The 18,232-nt window shown below is 53.1% G+C and overlaps 1 protein-coding gene across 1 annotated transcript in view; it reads left to right on the forward strand.

Annotated features, from left to right (window-relative positions):
• Positions 1-12,051: 12,051 nt before the first annotated feature.
• The window catches only part of LOC115392552 (receptor-type tyrosine-protein phosphatase zeta-like), a 76,059-nt gene continuing 69,878 nt past the window's right edge, over positions 12,052-18,232 (forward strand). The window contains 1 exon segment of the mRNA XM_030097243.1: positions 12,052-12,346. Within this exon segment, the coding sequence (XP_029953103.1) occupies positions 12,280-12,346 (67 nt within the window). The 5' untranslated portion in view covers positions 12,052-12,279.

Genomic DNA, 18,232 nt, shown 5'->3' on the forward strand with positions numbered 1-18,232 from the left:
CGCAGTTCAACACGAGAGAGCGATGGCGGCCGGAGCTGCTCACCCGCTCACCTGGTCACCCGCTCACCTGGTCACCCGCTCACCTGCTCACCCGGTCACCTGCTCACCTGCTCACCCGCTCACCTGCTCACCTGGTCACCTGCTCACCCGGTTACCTGCTCACCTGCTCACCCGGTCACCCGCTCACCTGGTCACCTGCAGGATGAGGCTCAGGCAGCAGACACAGCTGACTGTACAGTGGCGAGCTGCCAGGACCGGACAGCCTGAGCTACAGTCTGAGGACGAGCCAAGACCTCCACCACACTCCCCACAGGAAGTCACCTCACTCCCCACAGGAAGTCACCTCACTCCCCACAGGAAGTCACCCCACTCCCCACAGGAAGTCACGCCTCTCCTTACAGGAAGTCACCTCACTCCCCACAGGAAGTCACGCCTCTCCTTACAGGAAGTCACCTCACTCCCCACAGGAAGTCACCCCACTCCCTACAGGAAGTCACGCCTCTCCTTACAGGAAGTCACCCCACTCCCCACAGGAAGTCACGCCTCTCCTTACAGGAAGTCACCTCACTCCCCACAGGAAGTCACCTCACTCCCTACAGGAAGTCACCCCACTCCCCACAGGAAGTCAATCAATCAATCAATCAATCAATCAATCAATCAATCAATCAATGTATTTTTGTATAGCCCAGTATCACAACAACAGCTGCCTCAGAGGCTTCAAGATGTTACATTGGTTGGTAAAAATAAAAACAGTGAATAAGCATAATGTTAATATGTGAAATTCACAGTAAGGAGACAAAACGAAGCAACCACCGCCTTAGACCCTCACATCCGGCAAGAACAAACTCCAGAAACCCAGTGGGAGAAGAAGAGATCTTGGGGAGAACCACAGTATGGAGGGATCCCTCTCCCAGGGACGGACAGCTTTAGCAACAGCTAGCATGAGACAATAAGAAGTAAAGCCTAGGACAATGTTGAGGACAGTCCGTTGGACGGTCCAGCACAAGAACCACGGATCCCAGAAGTAGAACTGAAGCCAGTCCGCGGGCAGGACCGACAGGAGTGTCCTCCCGGTCCGGACGGAGCTTGTCACATCACCTCCATACAGGAAGTCACATCACCATACAGGAAGTCACATCACCATACAGGAAGTCACATCACTATACAGGAAGTCACATCACTATACAGGAAGTCATGGATCAGTAAATCCCTTGTCCGGTTGCTTATTGTTGTTTTTTCTATTTTCCTATGAACGTTATTTTTGTTTAATAAGGTCTCTCCTGGCGGTGATCACGTGTGAAAGGTGTGTGTCTGTCCAAATGTTTTATGTTTGTCTGTACTATTTGCTCTCTTAATTAAAAAAATATATATATAAAAAAAGCACCACCATACAGGAAGTCACATCACCTCCATTCAGGAAGTCACATCACCATACAGGAAGCCACGTCTCTCCATACAGGAAGTCACGTCTTCCAGGTCATTACCATTGTTGTATACTTGGATTCAAGTATGTATATGTTATCTGTTATCAATTGTAACGCCACCTTGTTTCAAATTTTTGTCATGTAGATCCAAATTAATGAATTATTAATCTCCATGTGTGTATATGCTACTATGGAAGTGAGAATTTTTTCCGATTACATTAAAGACAATCGGGGGTGGGATTAAATAAGTTTTCTTCCTCCCACTCCCTTTCAGGCATAATTAAATCCTGTTACTTGGTTACTTGTTACATTGTTTATTGCTCCTGTGAATGTTTCCTTTTCTTTGTGCATTATTGTATAGTAATTGCCTGAAACGAACGAATAAATAAATAAAAATAAAAAATAAATAAATTGCTTGACTCCTGCCTGCTGAGAGTCTCGCCCGACTCCAGGAACCCACCTCCAGGAAGAGTTTGTCCTGGTTTAACATTGCCTGTACAACTAAAGGCTTTGTGAAAATCAGCTGGGGTCAGCAGTACACTGTGTGTTATGAAGCCACAGGTCGGTGTTCTCCTTATAGCTCCATCACACGGAACACTGAACCATCAGTTTCATCTGTCATGAGATCAAGTAACATGTCGTCTTTGAGAAGGGGGGAGAACCGGATCTGAGCAGGGAGAACCTGATCTGATCCAGAGAGAACCAGATCTGATCCAGGGATTACCAGATCTGATCCAGAGAGAACCAGATCTGATCCAGGGAGAACCAGATCTGATCCAGGGAGAACCGGATCTGAGCAGGGAGAACCTGATCTGATCCAGAGAGAACCAGATCTGATCCAGGGATTACCAGATCTGATCCAGAGAGAACCAGATCTGATCCAGGGAGAACCGGATCTGATCCAGGGATTACCAGATCTGATCCAGAGAGAACCAGATCTGATCCAGGGAGAAGCAGATCTGAGCAGGGAGAACCTGATCTGATCCAGAGAGAACCAGATCTGAGCAGGAGAACCTGGTGTTGGAGCGGGTGGCTTCAGGAGGAATGAGTTTGTCTGATCACACTGCTTTATGTGAGATCTCATTAAATCAGCTGAGATGTTATAAACTAGTCTGGGGATTTGGGTTCCTTCTTAGGAACACATTAGAATCTGTCACTGAGTTTGATCTCAGGACTCTCGTCCCACATCCGGCTCAGTCCACATCCTTTTCCCTCTGCGGGAAACTCATGTCATGGAGTGACGGCAGAGCGATGGGGAGGCGGACGGCGATCAATGTCGCTGGCAGTCAAACAGGTTTCTGTGTCAGGCGCCTGAACCAGCCACTGATCGATGCTAATTAGCTTTGTGACGGCACAAGTAGAGCAGAAACAGCTGGACCAGTGGCTGGCTCTGTGTTATGTCCTCTTCTAGTAACACTCACTCCTTCACTCCTTCACTCCTTCACTCAGGTTCCTGAGAGACTTTCCTGAATGACAGCTGATGCCTGCTGAGCAGTAAAGTCCAAATCAAATTCTTGTACATATCCAACCTTTTGGGATATTTATTGTTCTCTGAAAAGAATGAATTCAGTAGAAGTTCTCCAACATAAGGCTCACAGCCCAGAGTCAAATCGGGGATTTTCTCACTTTGAGGAACTTTCAGTACTATTAATGAACAAGAAATGTGACCTGTTGCTGAAAGCTGAACGCAGTTCGTTGAATATTGAAATAAAAACTGATTCCTGCCGAGAAGCAACTCCTGGACCGATGCTTCATGTCAGAGAAATCCCACTGAGAGGAAGAACTCTGTTCCTTCTCACCTGAACCGAGCTCCGGGATGCTTCAGCTGTGAAGGGGGGGCTTTGATTCCACATGGCAGCTGTCGAGCAGTGTGTGTGTGTGTGTGTGGGTGTGGGTGTGTGGGTGGTGGTGGGGGGGGGGGGGGGGGGGGGGGGGGGGGGGGGGGATTGTAAACTAAGCCAGTCGTAGCTTGAATCTTAAATGTTGATGTTTTAGAAGCTAGTCAAATTAAAAGGATGAGTCAGGCTGTGGATGGTGAGGTGAGCCAGGAGGGTCATGGAGTCCGGTCTCCTCCAGACTCACTCGGCCTGCAGACGTCTCACCAGCAGAGCAGAAGAGCGCTCCTCTCTGCCATTTAGCCTCCATTTAGCCTTTCTGTTCCCTCCAGCAGTTGAGAAGCTTCATCAGCTTCTTGTTTCAGTGGAACATTGATTTCCTGGACACAGGCTTCTCGTCATTTGGGTTTGGTCTGGCGTGCAGACGTTGAACCTGGAGGTTTGCTCTCTGTCCCAGGTACTCTCTGCTAAAGGCCAGTTCTGCGAGCCGACCGAGCAACTTCCCGCCGCCGCTCCCGTCCTGCAGCAGCGGATTACAGCGGGTGTTGGGGGGTGCAGCGGGTGTTGGGGAGCAGCGGGTGTTGGGGGAGCAGCGGGTGTTGGGGGAGCAGCGGGTGATGGGGGGTGCAGCGGGTGTTGGGGGTCCAGTGGGTGTTGGGGGGTGCAGCGGGTGTTGGGGATGCAGCGGGTGTTGGGGGGTGCAGCGGGTGTTGGGGGTGCAGCGGGTGTTGGGGGGTGCCGCGGGTGTTGGGGGGTGCCGCGGGTTAGAGGCCACGTGTGTTGGCAGCATGTAGCCCGCCATGTGTTCCCAATACGGCTGCAGCGCCTGAATGGACGGCTGAATGCAAAGCTCATTAGTGCGTCTCCAGAATGTAGCATGAGAGTCAGAGATCGTGTAGCTGCAGTGAACACAGAAGTGCCTCAACACATTCCTGCCTCTTTATTAAGCTGATCTGTGGCCTCGTCTGTCCCAAAATAGCAGGTTTTTCCATTGTGTCCGTGTGTGTGCGTGGCGGCCGGGCCGAACACGCAGCGTATCGGAGCTCTTCTCTCCTAAAAAGGAGCTTGTTGTCAGTGGAGAGACCACTTAGCGCCGCTCTGCTCTCGCCAGTGTGCAGATAAAAGCCGGCGGACCTGCTGTTTCCTGAAGCCTCCTCCAGTGGAGAGGCTGCGGAGGAGCCGTTTTGTTTGGCCGGTGGTATGCCGAGAGCGGCCCGGACGCACAAAGACTCCCGTAATAACAGTTAATCTTCCAAAAAGGCTCCGTGGCTGCCAACCAAGTCGCCGACCGCAACCGGCCGGCTGCGATTCAGACCCGGCGACAATGGAAGATCAAAGCGGAGGGCCGGCTCAGCGGCCGGTTCCCATCACCTAAATCAACACGAACCCGGCAGAAAGTAAACACGCACCCCCCGGGGGGGGGGGGGGGGGGGGGGGGGGGGGGGGGGGGGGGGGGGGGGGGGTGCTCTCTCAGTCTGTACACTCCACAGCTTCCCCCTAATTAGGCGTCCGGTTACTGCTGGTTTCTGGAAGGTTCCTGGAACACACCAGATTTTACCAGTTAGCTGGGGGTTCTAGGGGGTTCTATGAGCCAGTGTCTCCCAGGATCCACATCAGACTGAAGACCCGGCAGCAGGGGACATTCAGGAGGAGCGCTGGTCTCAGAGCAGCAGCAGAGTGAAGACATGTCCATCAGGACAAAAGACAAAGCAGCAGGTTCACTACGGTCACCTGAAGGGCCGTCACAGGAACCGGCTCCGCCCAGATCTGAGCTCCGCCCACACCCTGGAACCAGCTCCGTCCACACCCTGGAACCAGCTCCACCCACACTCTGGAACCAGCTCCACCCAGACCCTGGAACCAGCTCCGTCCACACCCTGGAACCAGCTCCACCCAGACCCTGGTCCAGGGTCAACAGGGGGGTTAAGGTCCAGGGTCACCAGGGGGGTTTTTAGCAATGATATACATTCTGTCTGCAGACCATACTGACAGGGATAAACTATTCCACAGTCTGGGAGCCACGAGCACAAAGGCTCCATGTCCTCTAGTTTTTAGGAGGGATGGAGGAAGGTCAAGGGTCAGCTGGTCAGCTGACCTCAGGGCTCTGGGGGGCTGATGGACTTTAACAAGTTCTAATAATCTGGGGCCAGTCCGTTCAGAGACTTAAAAGCCATAAAAGAGTGGAGTGAGGAAGGCACCGGAGTTATGTGGTCCGGTTCTTTGTTCCGGTTCTGAGATGAGCTGCTGGATTCTGGACCAGCTGCTGGCGGTTCAGGTCAGACCGGTCCATGCAGACATACAGGGAGTTACAACAATCCAAGCGCAATGAGATAAAGCATGGGATGGCTTTTTCTAGATCAGGTCTGCTTAGATATGGCTTGACTTTAGTGAGGAGCTGAAGCTGGAAGAAGCTCGCCTTCACCACTGAGGACCTGGACCAGATCAGGGAGCTGGAAGAAGCTCGCCTTCACCACTGAGGACCTGGACCAGATCAGGGAGCTGGAAGAAGCTCGCCTTCACCACTGCACTGATCTGTTTATCAAACTTGAACGCCCCATCAATAATAACACCCAGGTTTTAAGCCTGTGGTCTTACGTAGGGTGTCAGTGGGCCAAGGGAATTGGAAGGACCTGGACCAGGTCAGGGTGACCAAACCGGTCAATCTCAGTTTTGGTTTCGTTCAGTCTTAATAAATGTAAGTCCAGCCATAGTTTAATGTCTCTGGACTGGACCTGTCGAGGCAGCGACACCTGCACATCAGCAGGAAGCAGTGGAACGAGATGCTGTGTTCCCTGAATATTGATCCCAGGGGAAGCATGTAGAGAGAAAGCCATAGGAGGCCCAGAACTGGCCCCTGGGAGACCCCACAGGTTAGAGGGTCCACCGAAGAGGAAAACTGCCCCATGTGTACGCAGAAGGATCTGCCGGTGAGGTAGGACTGAAACCATTCTGCAGTGACAGAACCACAGCACCCCAGATATCGTTGGTATTTTGGTGCTGATTTACCTTATGATTTTAAAACACTGATTTCATCCCACTGGTCCCAAACAGAGGCATGTGGTGTATTTTGTGGGGACTCCTTTCTCCAGCAGATTAATGAGAATCTAGGGCAGCAGATGAGGGATTACGTCTGAATTAAAGGTGTCAGTGGCCAAAAAAGAAAGATGACACGATGTCTTTGGAATGTTTGTGATCTACAGCGTGAGCTTCATTGGACTTTAATGTCGGTCTGGACTCCTGGAGGCTTTGTCTAATAACAGAAGGAAGGTTGAACTGTGACACTCTGACATTGGAGCTGCCTGATATAGTGCACATTTGTTGTGTCCATGTTCAATTCAGATGGAGCCCTGCAACTGAGCTCCTGTGAAATGAGCTCTACAGTGAGAGAACTTCACAGTGATCGATCTAGAATGAAAGAGCTCTCGAATGATCGCGCTCTGCAGTGATCGAGCTCTGGAGCTCTCAGTTTGTCTGAACACTTTGACATGACAGAAACACCCGGTGGGTTCAGTACAGACCCCAGGGGGGCCATGATGGTGCATGATAATTATTACCAGCTCCAGATCGTCACCCTCAATTCACACACGCTTGAGTGTGTGTGTGTGTGTGTGTGTGTATGTGTGTGTGTGTGTGTGTGTGTGTGTGTGTGTGTGTGTGTGTGTGTGTGTGTGTAAGAGGGGAGGGGGAGGCTGCAGTGACACCCGGTCACTCTGACATGACCTCATTACCTCAATCCACATGGTGGTGGAAGGGTGGGGGGAGGTGGGGGCCTGTGTGTGTGTGTGTGTGTGTGTGTGTGTGTGTGTGTGTGTGTGTGTGTGTGTGTGTGTCGGGGTGTTGGAAGGAGGGAGGGGGTGTCGTACCTTGAACATAACATCTACATCACTCCAGCTGTTTGAGCTGCAGCTCACTCATAAAGACAGTTCACTTGGAAGCCAATGATAGAAAGATCCCGGTCCAGGGGAAGGTTCCGGGAGGCCCTGAGGGCTGAGGAGGGCATTCCTGGTCCTCGAGGGCCGCAGTGCTGCATCTTTTCAATGTCCCCTCCAACACCCCTGAGTTGAATGAGTGCATCATGATGGCGCTGCAGGGAGCCAGGCGGCATCAGGAGTGTTGAAGGGAGTGCTGGTCCACACTGCAGAGCAGCGGCCCAGGAGGACCAGGAGGACCAGGAGGACCAGGAGGACCCCCCGGTCTACAGCCTCTACAAGAGTCTTGTAATGGACCCACAGTGCATTCAGGGGTCTGCAGCAGGGAGAGGGCTGAAACCTGCAGGACAGCAGGTCTCCAGGAGGAGCTGTGGTCTGGAGGACAGTTCTCCAGGATGCCTCTGAAGCAGAGGTGTCCACACTCGGTCCTCAAGGTCCAGTGTCCTGCATGTTTTAGGTCTCTCCCAGTTGCCTTTACTGAACTTTTTTTTTTTTTTACAAGCTTGATGAAGAAAATTTTAGATTCATGAAGCAAACACACATCTGAAATATGCAGGAAGTAGGACTGGAGGACTGGAGGACTGGAGGACTGGAGGACTGGAGGACCTGAGGACCAGAGGGCATGAGGACCACAGGACATAAAGACCAGAGGACAGGACAATCAGAAACCGGATAGACCAGCCAACCGGAGGACCAAATGGAGGACTGAAGGACTTGAGGACTGGAGGACCGATCAGAGGGCTGGCCGGAGGACTGACCTGAGGACCGACTGGATGCCCAAACAGCAGACCAATTAGAGGACTGACCAGAGGATTGAAGGACTTGAGGTCCGGAGGACTGACTGGCGGACCGACTGGAGGACCGACTGGAGGACCAAACAGAGGACCAATCGGAGGAGAGATGACTACATAAAAGACTGTGTAAGACCAGCAAATGAAAAAGCATGTTAGTTAAAGAATGACTGCAGTGTGACGGCTGTGGACACGTCTCTGAGGTCCTGAGCTGAGTCTGGGTCGCCGGTCTTCAGGAGGTTCCTGTTGGCTCGTCTCCTGAAACGTTGTCCGATGCTGGAGCTCACATCTGGTCGGGCTGATCATCACTTTCAGCTTCAGCCGGGGTGCAGACGCATCCTGAAGACCCTCAAGTCTCAACAAACAAACAAACAAACAACCAGGAGGAGGATGGGAGAGCTGCTCCAACACAAACTCTAATCCAGCCAACACTCTCTTAGCCCAAGGTTCCACTAGAAGGGGTAATGGAGCCTGGAGGGCTCCACCTCCATCAGTGAGCGTGCTCAGGGAGAACATGCAGATGACCCAGCTACCAGTCACCACATCTCCTCGCATTGCATGTTATTAGGTTATTGAAGGCGGTGGAATTCAGAGATCGTTCTCTTTCTAAATGAATGATGGAAAATGTCTTTTTACTGAAGCCTTAAACCACAGAGTGAGAGCTTCTCTCCCAGAGCGGTTTGTCTGAAACAAGACAGTAAACCCAGCGGATCCCCGGCCACTCAGCCCCCTGCTGTGAAACATACTGGTACCAAACCATGACTGAACCTCTTACCAGAGCCTGGACCACACAGCTGGATTAACTGAGCCTGGACCACACAGCTGGATTAACAGAGCCTGGACCACACAGCTGGATTAACAGAGCCTGGACCACACAGCTGGATTAACAGAGCCTGGACCACACACCTGGATTAACTGAGCCTGGACCACACACCTGGATTAACAGAGCCTGGACCACACACCTGGATTAACTGAGCCTTGACCACACAGCTGGATTAACAGAGCCTGGACCACACACCTGGATTAACTGAGCCTGGACCACACAGCTGGATTAACAGAGCCTTGACCACACAGCTGGATTAACAGAGCCTGGAGCACACAGCTGGATTAACAGAGCCTGGACCACACAGCTGGATTAACAGAGCCTGGACCACACAGCTGGATTAACAGAGCCTGGACCACACAGCTGGATTAACAGAGCCTGGACCACACAGCTGGATAAACAGAGCCTGGACCACACACCTGGATTAACAGAGCCTTGACCACACAGCTGGATTAACAGAGCCTGGACCACACAGCTGGATTAACAGAGCCTGGACCACACAGCTGGATTAACAGAGCCTGGACCACACAGCTGGATTAACAGAGCCTGGACCACACAGCTGGATTAACTGAGCCTGGACCACACAGCTGGATTAACTGAGCCTGGACCACACAGCTGGATTAACAGAGCCTGGACCACACAGCTGGATTAACAGAGCCTGGACCACACAGCTGGATTAACTGAGCCTGGACCACACAGCTTGATTAACAGAGCCTGGACCACACAGCTGGATTAACAGAGCCTGGACCACACAGCTGGATTAACAGAGCCTGGACCACACAGCTGGATTAACAGAGCCTGGACCACACAGCTGGATTAACTGAGCCTGGACCACACAGCTGGATTAACAGAGCCTGGACCACACAGCTGGATTAACTGAGCCTGGACCACACAGCTGGATTAACAGAGCCTGGACCACACAGCTGGATTAACTGAGCCTGGACCACACAGCTGGATTAACTGAGCCTGGACCACACAGCTGGATTAACAGAGCCTGGACCACACAGCTGGATTAACAGAGCCTGGACCACACAGCTGGATAAACAGAGCCTGGACCACACACCTGGATTAACAGAGCCTTGACCACACAGCTGGATTAACAGAGCCTGGACCACACAGCTGGATTAACAGAGCCTGGACCACACAGCTGGATTAACAGAGCCTGGAGCACACAGCTGGATTAACAGAGCCTGGACCACACAGCTGGATTAACAGAGCCTGGACCACACAGCTGGATTACCAGATCTTTCCCAGCGTTTCACTGGAAAACAAAAAGAGCTTGGGCTGGGGTAACACAGCAGTGACGGGCCCACCAGGTGGAGAGACGGTGAAGCCTGTGGATGAAGACCCTGTCTTGTGCCAGTTCCTGTGCGCTGTCTCGTTGGTGTATTTGTTTAATAAAGCTAAGCCTGCCGTCCTCCCTGTGTCGTTATTCCAGTGCTGAGCAGAAACCCAGAGGCTGCTTGGTCTAGTTCACCCTGAACAGTTTACATGAAATGATGGGATCCTGGAATGCCTCTTCCTTTCCCCGGATGTTTTTATTTTATTTCAGGTAAGGTTGCAGTGCTCTGGTTTAGAACTATCTAGAACTGCCTGATATTCCATGTTCATTCCGTCAGTACCTGGCCTGGTTTCAGTCGATGCAGTCCAGAGTGTTGCTCCATGAACAGCTGATGGTTTGACTCCTTACCAGTCTCATTATCTCTGGTTTTCAAGCTCCCCTGCTTCCAGTCATTCAGTATAAAGGTGGCAAAGTTGTCAGAGTCTTGAAAACATGCATGTTTACTCTCTCCTTCACTCTTGTCAGTCTGCCGCTCCCAGTTCCAGAGCAGTATGGCTGTTGGTTCAGTCCAGCTCCACCTTCGCACTCAGCTTGTCGTCCTGCAGGCTGAAGCTTCCAGGAGGACAGTCTGAGCAGAGCCACCCAGGCCTCTGAGGACTTGCAGAGTGTTGGGTGCAGCTTGGTGGTGGGCTGGGCTCCTGCTGGGTGACTCACTAAGAGGCTGGAAGGCGGAGAGGAGAAGCGGCTGCTGGTGATCCGGATCATTTCAGGTCACAGGCTGGGCAGGAGGAAGGACCAATCCCAGTCTGAGTCCACTCTGCAGGGAAGTCACTGAAACCTGAAAGTCCCCCAACAGAAACGTACCCTGAATGGGACCTTTGTGGACTACAACTAATTTTATTAGCCCCCTTGGAAACGTTCAAGCTAACAAGTGGAAAGCAGTTTGTGCATAAATTACAGATAATCCAGAGAAAATTATGCAAATGTATTCGTGGAGATAAAGGAGGGGGCGGGGCAGCTCTCATTGTGAGGTTAAAAAATCTGAGCGGGGTTGAAACTGAAGGAGACTCAGCCAGACCGGGGGGATAACCCCGGGGCGGGGACTCTGCTGAGACCAGGATGAGCCAGAGACCAGGGTCTGGGTCAGTCAACCAGAGACCAGGGTCTGGGTCAGTCAGCCAGAGACCAGGGTCTGGGTCAGTCAACCAGAGACCAGGGTCTGGGTCAGTCAGCCAGAGACCAGGGTCTGGGTCAGTCAACCAGAGACCAGGGTCTGGGTCAGTCAACCAGAGACCAAGGTCTGGGTCAGTCAGCCACAGACCAGGGTCTGGTTCTCCAGGGTGTGGTTCAGGCAACCAGATTTGCAATCACCCATTCCAACAACAGGCCACCTCCACCTCTACCTCCACCTCCACCTCTACCTCCATCTCCACCTCCACCTCTACCTCCACCTCCACCTCCACCTCTACCTCTACCTCCACCTCCACCTCCACCTCTACCTCTACCTCCACCTCTACCTCCACCTCCACCTCCACCCCTCCACAGACAGCCACGGTGAAAGTTTTTTTTTTAATTAAATTTATAATGCGTGCTGGAAGAATGTTCTTATTATTACATTTAACAGGCTTTTAGGGAAGATTTTGATTGAACAAAGTGTGTTTTGGTGGAAGATTTTTCTTAATTGAATTCATAAAGTGAGTATTGTTTGAGGTTTTTATTGAATTTATTAAGTGAGTGTCGGTGCAGGTTTTTGTTGAATTCATAAAGTGTGTATTTGTTGAAGTTTTTATTGATTCATAAAGCCAGTATCGGTGCAGGTTTGTGATTGTTTCTTGACTTTGTTCGGGACCCTGTGCAGTCTGGGGAAGAGGAGCGGGCGGAGGGGGCCGGTGTCTGTGCGGGGCCGGGCTGTGGGCGGCGCACCTCTCCCGCCCGGCGGCTCTTCTCCAGCCCAGTCGGCGCGGCGGAGGCGCACGGAGCGGAGCGGCGCACCGGGACCTGTACGGCCAGCAGCAGCTCTTCAACCACTGGCACTGCGCTTTCCTCAAACCCCGGGGCGGCCGCGGCATGGAGCAGTGAGGGCTGCGGGGCAGACCGGAGCTGGCCCCCACCCTTCACCCGCACCTCAAGACGAAAATCTGCTCTTTCCTCTTTATTCTCCATCTGCGGCGTGTTTTTTTCCCCTGGACTTTATCATGGAGACTACCGGCGGCTGCTGGCTGCTGCTGCTGTCTGCACTCTCCATCCTCTTCTCCCATCCAGGTACACACTCCTCACTCTTTACTGCCTGACCCGAAGCCTTTCAATGTCTCACTTTGTCTTTCAACACTTAGCGCAAAACGCCCTGTGAGCGCGCAGCCGCTCCAGGTGCGCCAGAGCGCGCTCCGCTCCTCAGCCAGAAAAACACTAAACATGTGCTTGTTCTTCATGTTTTTATTGTTTTGGGAGGTTTTGTTTGGAATCTTTAAACTGAATTACTGGTCTTCAAACGTTAAATGGACGGAGCTGCGGTGCGTAATGCGCCCTGCGTCTTTGGAAACAAATCCAGCTTCTTTTAGTTGGTTTGTTCGCTTGTTTTTTCAAATACATTTCAACATTTGTTTGAACACGTCCCCCCATGCTCTCTCTGGATAATCGCTTTCTGGGTGTGGGATCGCAGATTAAAACGTTGTGAGCCGCGGAGCGTCACGTATCAGCAGCCAAAGCCGAGCTGTCAAGCATGAAAAGGGAAGTTTGGACACGGTACTCTGACCGGCTTATTAGGAGTGTCAAAGACTCCATATCTGGCAACGGCGGCAGCAGCAGCTCTGCTCTGAGAGACGCTGCTGCTGCAGGAGCCTGAGTCTCTGCGTCCTGTCGCGTCTCAGTGCAGCGACCTGAAGCTTTCGGAGGTAAAGGCGGCTGGAGGCGGTGCAGCTGTCAGTTTGAGGCTTAATTGTCTGTTTTCAGAAGAGGTGAAGTGTGTTTGTCTGAACGTGTCTGCTCACAAAAATGAGGGGATGCAGGTTTGAATAATAATAACGGAGAGTGTGTTCCCACACTGCCAGGAACCAGAGAAATGTTCTCCTCAGAACTCTGCCTTTGAACCAGCCACTGCTCTGCTGAGGCATCGAACCGGGCTCTCCTCAGAACGGTTCTGTTCAGGCCCTGCTGGGTTCTCTGTTCTGCAGGAGCAGGACCCTCAGTCTGAGTGGAGGAGGGGTCAGTCCACAGCAGGAACACGGAGCTTTCAGCTCTCTGGTTCCTCAGCTCCTGCCTGGAGATGAAGGTTCCGTCTGTTCCACAGTCTGGTTCACTCAGACTGACCAGCAGAACATTCACAGGTTCCACAGCCACAGGGATCCAACACAAGGTTCTGCAGGGTTCTAGATCGGGGCCAGATGTTCAAGACAGTTAAGTTCAGCACGAATCAAGAGAATTTAGTTCAGAACAGTCCATCACAGTCAGAGACAGTTCAAGACGTTTCAGGACAATCTAGGATGATCCAAGACATACGGACTGTTCAAGACGTTTAAGATGAGTCACGACAGTTTAGTTCAGGATGTCTAGGACAGTTCAGGTAGTGTGAACAATTCAGTTCTGGACGATTCGGGAATGATCAGTAGGGTTCAGAACTGTTCGGGAGGGTTCAGGACTGTTCAGTAGGGTTCAGGACTGTTCAGGAGGGTTCAGGATGGTTCAGCTCAGACTGGACCCTCAGGCGGAGGTTTTGATGGAAGCGCTTGGGTTGTCAGTTTGTCTTAAACATGGTGGTGTGCTTGTTTCTACATTCCACTTTGAGAGCTTTTGAGATGGTTGCTGTGAGACCAGGACCGTGGTGGTGTCCCAGAACCCTGTTTCCTCCACCATGTATAGAAAACTGGATTTATTAAAGATGTGCTGCATCAGCAAACAAAGACTTTATGCCGGAGTTAGAAAATCTGATGTGAACTGAACTTTAAAGTGTCTGAGGCTGATCTTCACCCGGTCATCTCAAACATTTCTGAACATAAGTTTCTGGAACATTTAAGCGGTGGTGAGGATCGGCTGGTTTATCTGGAATGCATTATGGTTGTTTTGGAGATCTTCTTCACTGAACTACACCAGGGGTCTGTGATGAAAACTGGACTTGCCAAGTGTTCTAGGTCCAGGCCCTTCTGTTCTCACCATAAGCTTCTTCACTTTAACTCAAGAGATCTCAACAGCTCTGCACTGGATAAAACACAAGCTTCAATCTGCGAGCTACCAAGTACAATTTACTTTAGTTCAAACCAGCTATCAGGCAAAAATACAGTTCCTGCTGGTACATTGATGAGTACAGCGATAAGGTCTGCTCTGAATTACCAGGATTCCCGTAGATGATGGTCACGTCGTTGTGCTTTGGAATGTCTTCGTCTATATAACGGACACACGTCTCGTGTCTGAAGCAGATTCTCATTTGTCCAGCTCAGATTCTTCTCGATGACTTTGAATCAGAAAAGTTGACAGAGTGGAAGGAACAGCATGAACTGATGAAGCTTCTTCTTTCAGCTCTACAAACGTCTTTCACTACGCACAGCAGTGTCCAGTAGACCTGTCCCAACGGGTCTGAGATGGTACTCTAGGTAATGGAAGACCATATATTACAAAATGATGCCACAACCCTGGTCTAGTCCCATCATCGTCCTTGAAGAAAAGACTTTCTTGATTCAGCAAATGGTGGCAGACAGGTTCAACCCCCAAATCAGGAAACCCTGGAGTTTGGAGGCTAGCGAAGTCTGCACATGTACGGAGACGAGGCAGGATCAACGGCGGCTGTCACGTGTGCAGGGAGGGAGGACCCACGCGCAGGCAGTCAGAGAGAGTGAGCTGGTTTATGTCCAGAAAAGCAGGTTAACAGGAACGCAAACAAGCTGAGGTGCGGGCAGGGACACGGACACACACACAACGGACCGGCAAGGACAAGTGAGGGCTACGGGCTTTAATAAGGTGGACACAGGTGAGGCACATTAGGGCGCTAACGAGGAAGGAGACCAGGCAGGAGAACATGAGGAACAGACAAGCAGGAGAGACAGGGCATGTAAAAATGGGGAAACAAAACCAAAACCAGTCCAGAGCCCCCACAAGGCTGGAGGGGCACGGGGCGTGACAGTACCCCCCTCTCCATGTGCGCCTCCTGGCGCACAAGCAGAGAGGCAGGACTGGAACGGGGACAAGACTCGGACTGGAACGGGGACAAGACTCGGACTGGAACGGGGACAAGACTCGGACTGGAACGGGGACAAGACTCGGACTGGAACGGGGACAAGACTCGGACTGGAACGGGACAAGACTCGGACTGGAACGGGGACAAGACTCGGACTGGAACGGGGACAAGACTCGGACTGGAACGGGGACAAGACTCGGACTGGAACGGGGACAAGACTCGGACTGGAACGGGGACAAGACTCGGACTGGAACGGGGACAAGACTCGGACTGGAACGGGGACAAGACTCGGACTGGAACGGGGACAAGACTCGGACTGGAACGGGGACAAGACTCGGACTGGAACGGGGACAAGACTCGGACTGGAACGGGGACAAGACTCGGACTGGAACGGGGACAAGACTCGGACTGGAACGGGTGTGCTGCGCTCCTCGGCAGCCAGCACGGAACGGGGTGTGCTGCGCTCTCGGGCCAGCCGGAACGGTAGCCAGCACGGAACGGGGTGTGCGCGCTCCTCGGCAGCCAGCACGGAAGGGGTGTGCTGCGCTCCTCGGCAGCCAGCACGGTCAGGAACAGGATGGGTCGGGGCTGCACCTCTGCAGACAGGACGGACAGAACAGGACGGGGCTGCACCTCGGCAGACAGACGGGACGGGACAGGAACCAGGGCTGCACCTCTTCAGCCAGGACGGGTCGCCGGCAGCAAACAGGAACGCCGGCAGAGAAACAGGAACTGGAACGCCGGCAGCAAACAGGAACAGGAACGCCGGCAGCAAACAGGAACAGGAACGCCGGCAGAAAACAGGAACTGGAACGCCGGCAGCAAACAGGAACAGGACGGGTCGGGACTGCATGGCGGCACACATGGGGGGGCGAGCTTCTTTCGCCAGCGGGGGGGCCATAGCACACGGTCCGGGGGCGAGCAGCCTGCCGGCACAGCCAGTGGGCGGGCTTCTATGCCGGGCGAGCAGCCTTGCCGGCACAGCCCTGGAGGGGCGCGGGCTTCTATCGCCGGCGGGGGCCATAGGCACATAGTCGGGGGCAAGCAGCTTTCGCGGCGCTGCCACAGGCAGACAATGGGGCGAGCTGCGCCGGCGGCGGCCGAGGCAGACGATCTGGGGGTAGGACTTACTGCCTGCTGGGTCCAGACGTGGCCGGTCCGTTCTGCCAGTGTGCAGGGAGGGAGGACCCACGCGCAGGCAGCAGAAGAGTTGAGGCTGGTTTATTGTCCAGAAAAGCAGGTTAACAGAACGCAAACAAGCTGAGGTGCGGGCAGGGACACGGAAACACACAACGGACCGCAAGGACAAGTGAGGGCTACGGGCTTTAAATAAGGTGGACACAGGTGGGCACATTAGGGCGCTAACGAGGAAGGAGACCAGGCAGGAGAACATGAGGAACAGACAAGCAGGAGACAGGGCATGTAAAAATGGGGAAACAAAACCAAAACCAGTCCAGAGCGCCCCACAGGCTGGGGGGCACAGGGCGTGACAGCGGCGACCATCCACGAGGGGACAGGAAGGCCGTCCAGCCATCCGCTGTCCGGACGCAGGGGTGGAGCCAGTCCAGCGCATCCCCTGTGATGAGGGCGGGGTCACCCTGGACCGGTTCTCCGGCCGTCTCAGGCGGGGTCACCCTGGACAGGTCTCCGTCCGTCTCAGGGCGGGGTCACCCTGGACAGGTCTCCGGTCCGTCTCAGGGCGGGGTCACCCTGGACAGGTCTCCGGTCCGTCTCAGGACGGGGTCACCCTGGACAGGTCTCCGGTCCGTCTCAGGCGGGGTCACCCCGGACAGGTCTCCGGTCCGTCTCAGGGCGGGGTCACCCTGGACAGGTCTCCGGTCCGTCTCATGGACGAACAGCCGTTCATCTCATGTTGTCACCTCAGCAGAATTCAGAGCCACCAGTGAATCTCACAAGCATGTTTTTGAACTGTGGGAGGAATCTGGAGAACCTGGAGGGAACCCACGCACACATGGGGAGAACATGCAAACTCCACACAGAAAGGCCCTAGCTCGTTGTAATCACTGCGGCCCTGACAGGAAGGCATGGCGTGCTGACTGCAGTCTGGGTCGTGATTGGTCCAGAGTTCTTCACAGGTGGCGCTACAGTCCAGCAACACCTTCCAGGGAAAACCTTTTCAGGCTTTCTCTTTGACACGGACGCTTTTCCTGTTTCGACAATTAGTTGATCAGATAAGACGGCTAGAACGTCCTGATGCCGACTGGCCCGTCTTTAAAAGAGGCGAGCCGAGCGAAGCTCTCCTTAAGCACAGTAGCAGCTGTGAAACGACTAATTGGCCGCCCCTTTACAGAGGGATGCCGGTTAGATTCCAGAAACTGCAGCATGAAATGCAAACGGACACATTTCTGTATGATGTAGTAATAAAAGTTTATCATTTAAAGCATCTGGGGATCTGAAACAGCTGATTCAGGTTCCTGCCTTCATGCCCTGCACGGCAACACGTTCGGCCAATCAGATGGAGCTCTGCTGCACTGAGTCCCACCCACTGGCTAGATATGAGTGTGCATAAACAACCAAATAATAATACAAAGCTTGGGATGTCACAGCCCTGGTCAATCAGGTGCAAGAAATAAATCTCATGAGACCATGGAGACGGGTGTGTATGGTGGCGTCAGCGTCGCGCAGCCTGGTGGAACTCTGAAGCGCTCAGGACCAGAGCTGCTGGAAAGGCTGGGATTATACTGGACATGATTCTCCACAGTGGAGTCGTACTGTCAGCCAGGACGCCGACCTTTACTGGGAGTGTAATGTGAAATGAGGATAAGGAGGAGAAAGGCGGGCCGGGGGGGGGGGGGGGGGCCCGAGGTGTCTGCTGCCACTGTTAGTTGAAGACATGGAAACGTTTTTGCAGCCAATGAGTCTGACTTTGTGAGCCTACAGTACCTGCGAAAGCCCCCCCCCCCCCCCCACCCCCCCCACCACACAACCCCCCCCCCCCCCCCCCCCCCCCACACACACACACA

Source organism: Salarias fasciatus, chromosome 7 (genome assembly GCF_902148845.1).
Source record: "Salarias fasciatus chromosome 7, fSalaFa1.1, whole genome shotgun sequence".
NCBI classification, from domain to species: domain Eukaryota; kingdom Metazoa; phylum Chordata; class Actinopteri; order Blenniiformes; family Blenniidae; genus Salarias; species Salarias fasciatus.